Below are 14435 nucleotides of genomic sequence, written 5' to 3' on the forward strand. Positions count from 1 at the left end.
CTCTGGGTCAGGAGGATCCCCTGGAGAAGGAAATGGCACCCCACTCCAGTATTCTTGTCTGGAAAATTCCATGGACAGAGAAGCCTGATGGGCTACAGTCCATGGGGTCGCAAAGAGTTGGACACAACTGAGCAACTGTGCAGAAAACAACCTATTTATAGAAAAATAAATTATTTCAGAAAAATTATTTTTTTACAGAAAAATAAAGTATTTCTTTGGTTTTGCAATGACATACATATTATTATTGTTTAAAGGTTTTTTATAATCATATTATTCAACAATATTAGACAAATGACACCTAAAGATTTTTAAAAATGATCTGCCTCTGGGAATTATGACTGACTGGATGTAAAGAAAGCAGCAGCTGGAGACTGTTACTTACTGTTAAAAAACTTTCAGAACTATTTATTTTCTCACCTACCACGCTTTCCTGAATCTAAGATTAATTTAGCTATATGAGGAAACATTCTTTCACATCACTGAGAAAGGGAAAAAATGCTGCCAATCTAGCATAATATGCAACCCAATTTCATGCACACATACAATGGACTGAATTGTGTTCCTTCAAAATTCATACATTTGCAGCCATAACCTCCAAAGTTACTACTTGAAGACAGAGCTTTTAAAGAGGCGATGAAGGTTAAATGAGGTCATGAGAGTGGGACACTAATCTAATATGGTGCTCAGCTGCTTCAGTCACGTCCAACACTTGCAATACCATGGACTGTAGCCTGCCAGGCTGCCCTGTCCATGGGTTTTCCCAGGCAAGAATACTGGAGTGGGTTGTCGTTTCCTTCTCCAGGGAATCTTCCCAACCAAGCAATTGAACCTGCGTCTCCTACATTGGCAGGCAAATTCTTTACCGCCTGAGCCACCAGGGAAGCCCTATGTGACTGTTATCTTTCGTAAGAAGAAAAGACACTATGTCTACAGAGACACAGAGGAAAAGAAGGGTGAAGACAGCAAGAAGTTGGCCATCTACAATCCAAGGATAGAGGTCTTAGGGGAAATTAAGCCTGCCAACACCTTGATCTTGGATTTCTATCCTCCAGAAGTGTAAGAAATAAACTTGTGAAAGCCACCTAGTGTATGATATCTCGTTCTGGCAGCACTAGCCAACTGACTACAGGTATGTTCAGGTATTACGTGAAAATTAAGTTGTTTAAGAACCTCCCTGGCAGTTCAGTGGTTAAGACTCTGAGCTCCCCAATGCAGGGGGCATGGGTTAGATCTCTGGTCAGGGAACTAAGACACTTCATGCAAAAAATTAAATTGTTTAAATATTGTGCAACTAAATTGTAGGATACACCCACGAACCTTTAAAGAAAGGGTTGAGGTAGACAGAATAGATTTTCGAAATTTCTTGGCTTTCTTGTTTTAGAATTTGAATTCTCTATGTATCTTCTATGTCTCATTCTAACTAACTTAGTATAATTTAGATACAGATATCATATCCACTCCCTCCCACACCTTTTTGTTTTGTTATTACCTGTTTTATATAAAAAGGCATATATTATATTGTATCCAGGAAAGTTTATAGCTTTAGAAGCAATAGATTAGACAAGAGATGGGTGAATTTTTTTGTAAAAAACCAGTAGTAAGTATTTTTGGTTTTATGTGACAAAAGGCAACATTTTGAAGCTATGTAAGTATTATATAACAAGAAACAGAATACGTTTTCTACAAATTTTTTATTGATAAGATTCAAACTAATAATGCTTTCTTGGAGTGTGAGGTAATTTCACTTAATTGGTATTCAAAGTTACCATTTCTTATAAAATCAATTGCAAATGTTCATCAGTGAAAACAACTTTTAGCTTGCAGATAATGTAAAAGCAAATGGCAGGCCAGATCTGGCCCATGAGTGTAGTGGTTGGCCAAATCCTGGTTGACTTGTCAGCGTTTATTGCCTACTGCTGAATTTTAGCTCTGACCTGATGCAAAATTGTGGCATGTTTTAATCTAAGCATCTGCTGGCAGTACACAAGCATGAAATGTGAGAGAGCAGTCTCTTGGCTTTTTGCTCTGTCCTTGAAACTTAAGTCTAGTCTTTGATCAACAGCATAGGAATCACCTGGCAGCTTGCTAGACAGAATTTTAGGCTCCATCCTAGAGGGTTTGATCAGACCTACATTCAACCAGATCCAAGAAGCTCTGAGACCTGTTCTAGGAAAATCCAACGAAAAACAGTTCTCCAAACAATTTCAAGCAAAGCACAAATATTTAGTTCATCTACCTAGATATTTTAGGGCAAAGCATATTTTACCTGAAACATCAAACTAACTGCATTTGCTTTTTATTTGCTACTGCACTCTGGTGCAAAACAAAGCTGGAGTCCAACCTAAATTAAATCTGCTTCAATTTTATCCTTAACACCTATGAGATCATAACTTGTCCAAAGCAGAGTGTAGTTTATCAGAAAGTACATATTTTAAACCTCTAGCAGATCTGTATTTATAAGATAAAGCACATGGTTCCAAAAGAGATCTTATAATCAGATAAATAATATATGCTTTAATATTGGCTATGTGATTGCAGGGGCTTCACTGGTGGCTCAAATGGTAAAGAATCTGCCTACAATGTGGGAAACCTGGGTTTGACCCTGCGTTGGGAAGATCCCCTGGAGGAGGGAACAGTAACCCACCCCAGTATTCTTGCCTGGAGAATCCCATGGACAAAGGAGCCTGTGGGCTATAGCCCATAGGGTTGCAAAGATTTGGACGCGACTGAAGGGGCTGAACACACACATGGTTGCAGACGACTCTCTATAAGTCTTAAATCTCTTAGAGTTTATTCTATTATCCCACCATGTAATAATTTTTCAAATCAGACAACAATGAATTTTTTAAGCCAGAATTTATTTAAACATTTTGGTTGTACTTGCCATTTCCTGTTGAAGCAAAATCTAACACGACAATATAAATATGTAAAGATGTTTCCAACATTGGATAAATTTGCCTCACTGAGAAAACTATGGATTTTTTTTTTAAGTGTGTCATTTGATGTATGAGTCTCCGATATGTAACACAACTGAAAGGATGAAACTCTTAGCCCTTGAGAAATTGTCCTCAGATCCATGATTTTGGCAAATTCCAAGAACAGGAAACTGGCTAATGTAAGAACACACTGGTATCCATAAAACACTCTTATAGAGACAGCTATGATTTTATCATCATATATATTTCTGCCTTTGTGGAAGATCTTTCTCACCTGCTACTTGGCATATGGTTTTTGCTTAGTTTCTCTTGTTAGTGGTATGTTCCTGTGTTTGAATTGAGCTATCCATATTCTGTCTTTTGTTTCTCTTTAGACCACTAGAAACTCATTTCAGGAGATTCAGCCTCAGTTTGTGTTTTAACTTCTGAATCTGGAACAGATCATTCATTTGCATAGATCAGTTACACAAACATATCTGTAAGGCATAAAATATTGCTTCAGTTGACTTACTAGATGGTCTAATTTAGGGATCCCCAACCTCAGAGATCTAATGTCTGATGATCTGAGATGGAATTGATATAACAATAATAGAAATAAAATACATAATAAATGTAACACACTTGAATCATTCAGAAACCATCCCCTGCTCCAACCTATGGAAAAATTATTTTCCCTGAAAAAAACTATTTTCCTTCTGCTCTACTTTACCTCAAATTTAATTCCAGTGTTGACGTCAACTTTAAAAGTGGGAACCTAAGAACATCAATGTGCTTTTATTAAACAAATGAACAACTGAATGAACAAGTTATTCAGGCTAGATATTTGCATGTTTTTTTTTTAGTGTTTACAAAACTTCCTGCCAGGTATTTTGCAGAAGGTATACACCATGATGTTTCTTGGTGTCCCAGTTCTGAAAACTATACTAGAGAAAAAGGAGTTTTGATGAAATAATCCTACTTTCAATGAAGGTAACTGGATCCCTGGCTTGGATTTTAATTTATCAAGCACTTTGAATCCAACCAAAAAGAAACCCTGTCAATTATTAGAACTAGTAGAAGGTACTGGTTATATAAAAGGGACCAGCATCTTGGCTGTACCTGAATCGTAAAGAACTTTGAATTAGGATTTGAATTTTCAAGTTTTATTTTAAAGAGGAAGGTCTGGAAGATATTTGAATATATTTCATCTGCATTTCAACATCAATGTTACTTAAAAGCCAAGATAACAGCTGCCTACTGCGTTGTGCACTTCTGCTTTGCATAAGGCTTAATAACAATCTTAATTAGGCTAATTTTAGTCAGATTAATACTGGTGTGTGTCAGCACTAGCTGCTAAATGCCACATACTGGATTTTAACTAATGGTAGGAGAGGAAATACTCATGGTGTAAACATTTTTGAACTGAAAAAAGCTAAAACAAAGTATATCCAAGTATGACAGAGGATACATCATAACATCACTGATTCTAGACTTTTGGTGTATTAAAGCTGACTTTTAAATAGACACATCTGTCTCGTGTAATGTTAGGAAAATACAGTCTTGATGAAACACTCTGTGTGTATCAAACCTTTGTCTTCCAAGTTCTAAAAGATTCAGAGATTTTTTTTATCATTGGTACGGTCATATACTTGTTAATTTCTTTAGCTGATAAACTCAAGAATGTCCTATCTTCAATCAGAAACCCCTCTTTCCTTGCATTGTTATGAGCTAGATAAAGAAAAGCAACTCATTTTTTTTTTCCTTTGTTAAATTTCTACTTTGACCAACAAATGAGAGTTCTCTATCCTCACTCTTGGCCTGGGCTGTCATTATCCTTGTCAAACCCTAGGCATCGCAGCATCGGCACCAGCTGCCTCCTTAAACTTGGCAGTCCTTGGACAGGGAGTGACTGACTGTTAAGGGAGTTGGGGAACCTTAAAGACCAACTCATTGTGATGGCAGAAGGATTTTTCATTTACTTCATAGCCTTGATTAGAAATAGCAGTAAGGATTCCAAATTAACATTGATAATGTCTATAATTGAAATGTTCAAAACAGCACTATTTACAATAGCCAGGACATGGAAGCAACCTAGACAGCCATTGACTGATGAATGGATAAAGAACATATGATACATATATATAATGGAATATTACTCAACCATATAAAGGAACGAAATTGAGTCAGTTGTAGTGATGTGAATGAACCTAGAGCCTGTCATAAGGAGTAAAGTAAGTGTGAAAGAGAAAAACGAATATTGTGTATTAATGTATATATATGGAGTCTAGAAAAATGGTTCTGATTAATCAATTTGCAGGTCAGGAATAGGGGAATAGAGGAATGCAGGTACAGAAGTAGAAAACAGACTTTTGGACACAGGGGGGAAGGAAAAGGGGTGACGAATTGAGAGTAACATCGACATATATACACCACCATGTGTGAAACACGTAGCTAGTGGGCAGCTCCTGTATAGCACAGGGAACTCAGCTTGCTGCTCTGTGATGACCGACCTAGAGGGGTGGAATTGGGGTATGGGAGGGAAACTCGAGAGAGTATATATGTATATACATGACTGATTCACGTGGTCATAGAGCAGAAACTAACACAACATTGTAAAATAATTATACTCCAATAAAAAAGAACTATAGATAGCTAGTAAGTGGAATAATAATAATAATAATAAGTAATAAAACTACAGCCTTAGAATTAGAAGGTCTGAATTCAAATAAGACATTATCTTTGAGATCCTTGACTTAGTAAATGATGATTTATCATGAGATTAAGTGGGATATGCATAGGAAGGTGTCCAGGTTCAAATGAGGAATTCATAAATATTTGTTTGTTCATAATTTATTTACTTACATACTTCACTCACATTTTCAAGGCACTTAGGTTCAAAGCGAAAGTAAATTTTAATGTTAGATTAATTCAGTTATGTAAATTACTATCAAAAAGTACCCTAGGTTTATGCTTCTATGTCTTGATAAAAACTTATTAATCTTCCATAATCACAAGCAAGATATGGAAAACTTAAGCAAACATCTAGTTAAAAAGATGCATATCATCACACCTCTTTATTTCCCCAGAGCAAAGTATTATGCAAATAAGTGAGCAAGTATGTAAATGAACAAATAAATGGAGTCTGGCTTAGAAACAATTGAATTCAGTAATTTGTGCTCAGAAGGATATAGCTCAGGTTTTTTAGATGAATCTAGTTTTTTTCCTTTTCTTCCTGCCCACTAAGTCTGTTACCAACCCTCACAGGGAATATTTAGCTCATTAACATCAAATAATATATTCGATAACTCTATCTAACTTTTCTCTCTCCAGAAAAACACATACACTTCTTTAAGAATAGACATGCTTTCAAATATGTGGGACTGGAGAACTGTCCAAGGGAAAGTGGTCATATTTCAAGTGAATTTAAGATTTCTTATACTCAGGAAATCTGGTCCCATCACCTCATGGGAAATAGATGGGGGAGACAATGGAAAAAGTGTCAGACTTTATATTTTGGGGCTCCAAAATCACTGTGGATGGTGACTGCAGCCATGAAATTAAAAGATGCTTACTCCTTGGATGGAAAGTTATGAGCAACTTAGATAGCATATTAAAAAGCAGAGACATTACTTTGCCAACAAAGGTCCATCTAGTCAAGACTATGGTTTTTCCAGTGGTCATGTATGGATGTGAGAGTTGGACGGTGAAGAAAGCTGAGTGCCGAAAAATTGATGCTTTTGAACTGTGGTGTTGGAGAAGACTCTTGAGAGTCCCTAGGACTGCAAGGAGATCCAACCAGCCCATCCTAAAGGAGATCAGTCCTGGGTGTTCATTGGAAGGACTGATGCTGAAGCTTAAACTCCAATACTTTGGCCACCTCATGCGAAGAGTTGACTCATTGGAAAAGACCCTGATGCTGGGAGGGATTGGGGGCAGGAGGAGAAGGGGACGACAGAGGATGAGATGGCTGGATGGCATCACCGACTCGATGGGCATGAATTTGAGTAAACTCCGGTAGCTGGTGATGGACAGGGAGGCCTGGCGTGCTGCAATTCATGGGGTCGTAGAGTCAGACACAACTGAGCTTTCTGTTTATCCTCACCAAACAATTAGACCTGCCCTTGCAAATGATGACTCAGTATCAGCTAATATTTATAGAGCTTCCACTCTGTGCCCCAACTGTGCTCTAGGCACTATTATCACCTTGAATGATTTCAAACGTTTTACAGAACAAAGGGTTCCAACATTTATCACAGGTATGGCCCTCAGTTAAAAAAGTGAACTAGAAGACAAAATTAAGTGGCTTTCCCCAGTCACCCAGGAACAGCTCAGCAGCAGAGCAGAGGCTGAGACCCCAATCTCTGGTCATTAGATGAGCTTGGTTTTCCTGCTCCAATGCTTGTCCTCTTGTTCCAAGGTGATGCCTGGGGGACCACAGCGAGACAGAGGAGAACGTCACCAGAATGCTCCTCCTCTCCCTTTTCACTGGCAGAAATTTTACTTTATGCTCTATTTTTTACTTTAAGTGAAAAGTAATTTTACTTTACTCAGATTGTGTTCTGAGTAAGAAGTCCTATATATTTTTTTCACTTTAAAAAATGGAGAGTAGACCATATCAACAACAACAAAAAGGTAATAATATGAGGTCAGTGTTCAGTCATGTCCAACTCTTTGCTGCCCTATGAACTGTAGCCCACTAGGCTCCTTTGTCCACGGAATTTTCCAGGCAAGAATGCTGGAGTGGGTTGCCATTTCCTACTTCAGGGGATCTGCCTGATCCAGGGATGGGATCTGTGTAAGATGCCCTAAATTTTTTTCACTTTAAAAATTAAGAGGGGACAATAACAACAACAAGAAGAAGGCAATGGCACCCCACTCCAGTACTCTTGCCTGGAAAATCCCATGGATGGAGGAGCCTGGTAGGCTGCGGTCCCTGGAGTCGCTAAGAGTTGGACGTGACTGAACGACTTCACTTTCACTTTTCACTTCCATGCAATGGAGAAGGAAATGGCAACCCACTCCAGTGTTCTTGCCTGGAGAATCCCAGGGATGGCAGAGCCTGGTGGGCTGCCTGTCTATGGGGTCACACAGAGTTGGACATGACTGAAGTGACTTAGCAGCAGCAGCATAACAACAAAGTAGCAATTATATGAGGTCAAGGATGTGTTAACTAACCTTATTGTCATAAAATTTTGCAATATAGAATGGTATCAATTTATAACATTGTGTACCTTAAACTTACACATTTGATGCTTTTGAATTATGGTGTTGGAGAAGACTCTTGAGAGTCCCTTGGTCAGCCAGGAGATCAAACAAGTCAATCCTAAAGGAAATCAACCCTGAATATTCACTGGAAGGATTGATGCTGAAGCTGAAGCTCAATACTTTGGCCTCCTGATGTGAAGAGCCAACTCATTGGAAAAGACCCTGATGCTGGGAAAGACTGAGAGCAGGAGGAGAAGGGATGACAGAAGATGCAATGGTTGGATATCATGGCTGATTCAATGGACATGAGTTTGAGCAAACTCTGGGATATAATGAATGACAGGGAAACCTGGCGTGCTCCAGTCCATGGGCTTTCAAAGAGCTGGACACAACTGAACAACTGGATCTTTATTTTAAAAATGGGAGGATAATTCTTTAAGAATATGTAAATGGACACCCAAAGGAATAGAGAGAATATATGAACATAAGTTGACCTTATTTGTACATTAAATTTTATTTATTTATTTATTTATTTATTTATTTTTTTTGTACATTAAATTTTAGATCCATGAAGCTATTTATGATTTTTAAAAAGTTAAAATTTTAAATGAAGGACAGGTAAGCTTGGCGTGCTGCAGTCTGTGAAATCCCAAAGAGTCGGACATGACTTAGCAACTGGACAACAATGTCTATCTCAAGGTGGAAAAACTGTTTGAAAATTATTGTTGCACATCTTACTGTTGGAAGAAGTACTGTAGTGAAACTGAATCACAGTACTAACTTGTAATAATTTTTTTTTGCTGGTTCAGAAGTTAATTCCTCCCAAGTATTATTGCTTACCTGTGTTAATTTTTAAAAACATTCTCAGCATCAACTTAGGAGTAGAGACTGCTTCACGTGAAGAAGGAGAGGCCATTTGGTGGCACTGAAAATTTCACCGAGTTTTTTTATCAGGTGTGTCTTCTGAGAAGCATAAAAGGATAGGAAGAAAATGGAACGCTGATGTCCATGTAGAGACTTAAGAAACTGGACATCAGTACTCTTGAATGTACCTTCTTCCTAATTTGTCAAAATCAGACTCTACTCCAGAGCACATAGCTAACTTAGAGCCTTGTACAGGGTTTCTTATTTTAGTGTGGGATGGAGTGGTGGGACGAATTGAGTGAGTAGCATGGAAACATATACTTTCCCATACGTAAAACAGACAGCCAGTGGGAATTTGCCGTGCAACACAGGAAGTTCAACCCAGAGCTCTGTGCCCACATACAGTGGTGTGGAAGACGGCAGGGAGCATCAAGAGGGAGGGGACATATGTATACCTGTAGCTGATTCATGATGGTGTATGGCAGAAATCAGCACAATATTATAAAGTAATTGCCCTCCAATTAAAAAAAGTTGCAAACCACTGACTAGAAATGGTAAGTTGTACTTACGAATGCATGCTGACAGAAAAGAGCCATCTCTCTTAGAGGGAAGCAGGCCGGTGCTGAAATAGTCCATGAAAGGAGCCAGAATGAGTAGTGGTAGGATACTGACGACATTCATGACTGAAACTGGCAGAAGCGATCCACGCAGATTAAGATTGGGATTCACGGTCTGCAGATAATATCCTGAAGGAATCTGCTTTTCAACAGGGAAAGAGCCATGCATTAACACAGTGGTTTAAGACTTCCCTGGTGGTCCAGTGGCTAATGCTCTGAGCTTCCAATGCAGGGAGTGTCTGTGGGTTTGGTCTCTGGTTGGGGGACTAGGATCCCACATGCCCCATGGTGAGGCCAAAATAAATGAATAAATAAATGAAATGATTTTTAAAAAGAAAAAAAGACAGTGGTTTAACTTTAGAGGAAGATTCCTGTGGCAGATGCCTTGTCCCTGGCCTGTACTCTGTGATAGATAAGCTGGATGTTCCCCACGTCTTCGAGGTCATGATTATGAGCTGACAAAGGTCAGTAGGAGCTCTGTTTAGTCCATTGACAATGCTACTGATTCTTTATGATGAATCTTTTGTCATCTAGTCTTTCCTCTTAATTTTCCTTGGAAAAGTAACAGAGACCCTAATTTTGTACTTCAGATGACACATAAGAAATCAAGTAACAAATACTACATATAAGCAAGTGAAGTTTTTTGTTTTTCCCAACAATAAAGCAAAAGCCAGCAGAAAGTATTAAGACTTTCTTTTTACTCATAAACAATAGATTGTGGCTAGTATATCCTTTAAATAGCATTGAGTTTGGTAGCAAAATAAGTAAGAATGATTTTTCCCTAAGAAGAGGGGTCCAGTGTAGAAACCCATTACTTAATGTAGGCTATCTTTATAGGCTCCATGGATTGGTCTCATTTTTAATATGTCAAGTAAAATGAGAAAAAAAGAGAGAAAACAGACGTGTCTATATTCTCCTTTCAAACTAACTGTGAAGCACTAGAGAACCAAAAAGGGAACTCCACATAAAAAGTTGCACAATAAAGTAGAAGAAATTAAAAACAAACATACAAAAACCTACAACAACTAAGAATACCTCTGCCCCACTGCAAACCCTCAACATAGTGCCAGGATTTGATTTTTAAAATAAATTCTAATACTAACTAAAACGCTGACACTAACTTGGAGTCTCTTCAAGGGCTCCAAAACTTTTGTTAGGTTATAACTGTTAGGTCAGAACTAAAGCATCGTGTCACAGGAAAGGTGTATCTTCTCACTTTTATAGTTCATGAGCTTTGTTGCAACAATCACGTCTTTGTCATTGTCATTAGCAGCACAGAGTATTTCTTTAATTCCCAGTGGCACACAAAGCTACTAATTGGCTTGGCGAGAAAGTCAACCCAAGTTTTGTCCTTAAGAAATGGATTCTCCATTTTTTTTTCTTATAGTGTGTGAACTTCATTAGGATTCCTGCCTTACTCCCATCCTGGGAGAGCAACCTGGCTCAAACACCCAGATGATAACTTCTTGTTTGAAACCTTCACTATCTCCTCCTCTAATTATCAGTTGTGCAACTTGAGAAGCATAAGGAGAAGCAGAGTCATAAGTCAGTGCTGTTGCTAACAAGCCCACCGATTATAAAATGAGCCTATTGCTCTGTTAACTGCCTCCACCCAGGGACGGACTACATTTTCACTGAGATTTTTTTTTTGATCTATATAAAATACGTTCTGGTGATAATTTATCTTCCGATCTTGAATTTGACCCTTGGGATAGTAAACCGGATTGTTATAGTTGGGTAAAGACAGCAAGAGAGAAGGGAACATTAGCTAGTTCTGCCCTAGTTCCATCAAAATATTAAGTTCCTTCCTTAATCAGAGGAAAATGAATGATTTTTTTTAAAGAAAAAGTGCTGGCAGCAGAGCTCCTCTAAGACTGAGAGGCTCACAGCACAACTTGGAAGTTTCCGTTACTGATTTCAAACGAGAATTATTGTTAATAGGAATAAAGTTATTATCAGCATGAATCACAGACGCAGAAACCTGTTAACTTAATAATGTGGCAAATGTATGATTAATCTTTAGTGAAGCAATATTCATAGATTGCCTAATCTAAGAAAAGGCTCCGATGTCTTGAAAGCTTGAAATCATTTCTGCTTCTGCCTCAAGTTCTGAAATCATCTCCTTTTAAAATTTTAAATACTCTTATTTCATACAAGCCTCTGAGTATTCAGGAATAATTGCTGTCAATAGAGATTCATTTTCACCTCTGAATGGCCAGTAATGTCAAATGGCAACATCATCGGCCTTAATATCAACATATTTTAAATGTATGTCTTGGAACTGAAGGTCAATAATTGCTACTAAATTTAAAATATGGCATGCTATGATGTTTTATTCTTGGTGCTTTGATCTCCTTTATACTGGTGATTATTTCATCTGGAGGCAAAAATCTAACACCAGCCTATCCCAGTGGAAGTTTCATCTGCCTCCCTTGAGAAGTATATTCTAACCATTTTCTTTGGAGTTTCTGGTATAACATTACTGTATATGATTTTGGAACCTGTATAGTCTATATAGGGTTTTTTTTTTTTAAATTAATTTTTGGCTGCACTGCCTGGCATGCAGGATCTTAGTTCCTTGACCAGGGATCAAACCCATGACTCCTGTAGTTGAAGCACAGAGTCTTCACCACTGGATAGCCCAGGGAGTTCCGTGTACAGGGATTTAAAAAAATATAATTTTAACTATTTATTTATTATATTTTTGGCTGCTCTGGGTCTTTGTTGCTTCCTGGCTTTTCTCTAGCTGCCACGAGCAGGGGCTGCTCTCTAGTTGCGGTGCTCGGGCTCCTCATTGCAGTGGCTTCTCTTGTGGAGCACGGGCTCTAAGGCACCCAGGCTTCCGTAGTTGAGGCATGTGAGCTCAGTCACTGTGGCTCCCTGGCTCTAGAGAACAGGCTGAATAGTTGTGGTGCATGGGCTTAGTTGCCCTGAGGCATGTGGGATCTTCCCTGATCAGAGGTCGAATCCATGTCTCCTGTATTGGCAGGCAGATTCTTCACCAAACCCTGTATAAGGGTTTTTAACCCAGATGCTAGAGAGGCATAGTTGGTAACAGCAAAGTGTGGGCACGGATACCCGCCCTGGGTTGGGACAGCCATGCTGCCATATTGCTAGCAGGGCATCCAAGAGCAACTTGCAAGTCACTCAATGTCTCTGAGACTCAGATTTAGGATAACAAAATCAGTCCTGGGGAGTGCTGTAGGGGTTGACTTAAGACACTGTGAAGTCCTCCTTTAAAGGCTATGCCACCAGGTGGGATGCATGAGACAAGTGCTCGGGCCTGGTGCACTGGGAAGACCCAGAGGAATTGGGTGGAGAGGGAGGTGGGAGGGGGGATCGGGATGGGGAATACATGTAACTCCATGGCTGATTCATGTCAATGTATGACAAAACCCACTGCAATGCTGTGAATTAGCCTCCAACTAATAAAAATATATGAAAAAAATAAAAATAAAAAATAAAGGCTATGCCACATATAGGTGGTCAATGATATTAGTGTTTGTTCTTTGCAACAGAGTAGGCATCTAGATTTGGTGATATATAAAAATTAGTTTATCAAAATTTATTATAATTTATGCCAAATTTTAAAACATATGACAGTTTGCAGAGAAGGGCTGGATTTAGTCAAAAGAAACAGTAGGAGTCACTACATTATGAGGGTAAGAATCAAGAATTTTTGCTATTTACACAGAAGGTTCAAGGCTGTCCATGGGTCAGCTAGCAAGTTTGTACTCATGATTAATTTCTTCACTCTAAGATTTTTTTAATAATATTAATGCTCATATATAGAGGTGGTATTTTTGTATTTTTGCACCATCTACTATTGTGGAGTCAAGAGAGAGGTTGAATCTACTAAATCAGCCTAGTTTTCATGCATTGTTTAGAACAAGGGTCAGCAAACTTTTCTGTAAAAGGCCAGATAGACAATATTTCCACATGTGGATTCTGTTGTAACTACTCAACTCTGCTGCTTGCATACATAAACAGACATACTATTACAAACAAACATAAGACTGTGTTCCAATAAAACTGTATTTATGAACGCCTAACCAAAGAGAAATCCTATGCTTATTCTTTTCTAACAATTGTACTTTCTTTTTTTTTTTAATCAAAGTAAAGTTAATTTATAACGTTGTGCTACTTTCAGGTGGGGCTGTCTGATATGGGGGCTCTCTGATAGCTCAGTTGGTAAAGAATCTGCCTGCAATGCAGGAGACCTCAGTTTGATTCCTGGGTCAGGAAGATATGCTGGAGAAGGGACAGGCTACCCACTCCAGTATTCTTGGGCTTCTCTTGTGGCTCAGCAGGCAAAGAATCTGCCTGTAATGTGGGGGATCTGGGTTCGATCTCTGGGTTGGGAAGATCCCCTGGAGAAGGGAAAGGCTACTCATTCCAGTATTCTGGCCTGGAGGATTCCATGGACTGTATAGGCCATGGGGTTGCAAAGGGTCAGACATGACCGAGTGACTTTCACTTTACTTCATCCTCTCTCTCTCTCTATATATATATTGGATTGGCCAAAGTTCATTCAGGTTTTCCCATAAGATGTTATAAAGAACCCAAATGAACTTTTTGGCCAACCCAACACTTGTTCAGATTCTTTTCCCTTATAGGTTATTACAAAATACTGAATGTAGTTCCTTGCGTTAGGTAAGGCCTTGTTAGTTATCTATAGTATTGCATGCGTGCTAAGTCACTTCAGCAGTGTCCGACTCTGTGCGACCCTATGGACTATACCCTGCCTGGCTCCTCTGTCCATGGGATTTCCCAGGTAAGAATACTGGAGTGGGTTGCCATGCTGTCCTGTAGGGGATCTTCCCAAGCCAGGGAT

The 14435-nt window shown here is 38.8% G+C and overlaps 1 protein-coding gene across 1 annotated transcript in view; it reads right to left on the minus strand.

The window, feature by feature from the left end:
• Nucleotides 1–14435, minus strand: part of SLC15A5 (solute carrier family 15 member 5) — an 88680-nt gene that overhangs the window by 46917 nt on the left and 27328 nt on the right. Inside the window, exon 5 of the mRNA XM_070454179.1 lies at nt 9554–9740. Within this exon, the coding sequence (XP_070310280.1) occupies nt 9554–9740 (187 nt within the window). The remainder of the gene's footprint in view (nt 1–9553; nt 9741–14435) is intronic.

Source organism: Odocoileus virginianus, chromosome 23, assembly GCF_023699985.2.
Source record: "Odocoileus virginianus isolate 20LAN1187 ecotype Illinois chromosome 23, Ovbor_1.2, whole genome shotgun sequence".
Taxonomy (NCBI): domain Eukaryota; kingdom Metazoa; phylum Chordata; class Mammalia; order Artiodactyla; family Cervidae; genus Odocoileus; species Odocoileus virginianus.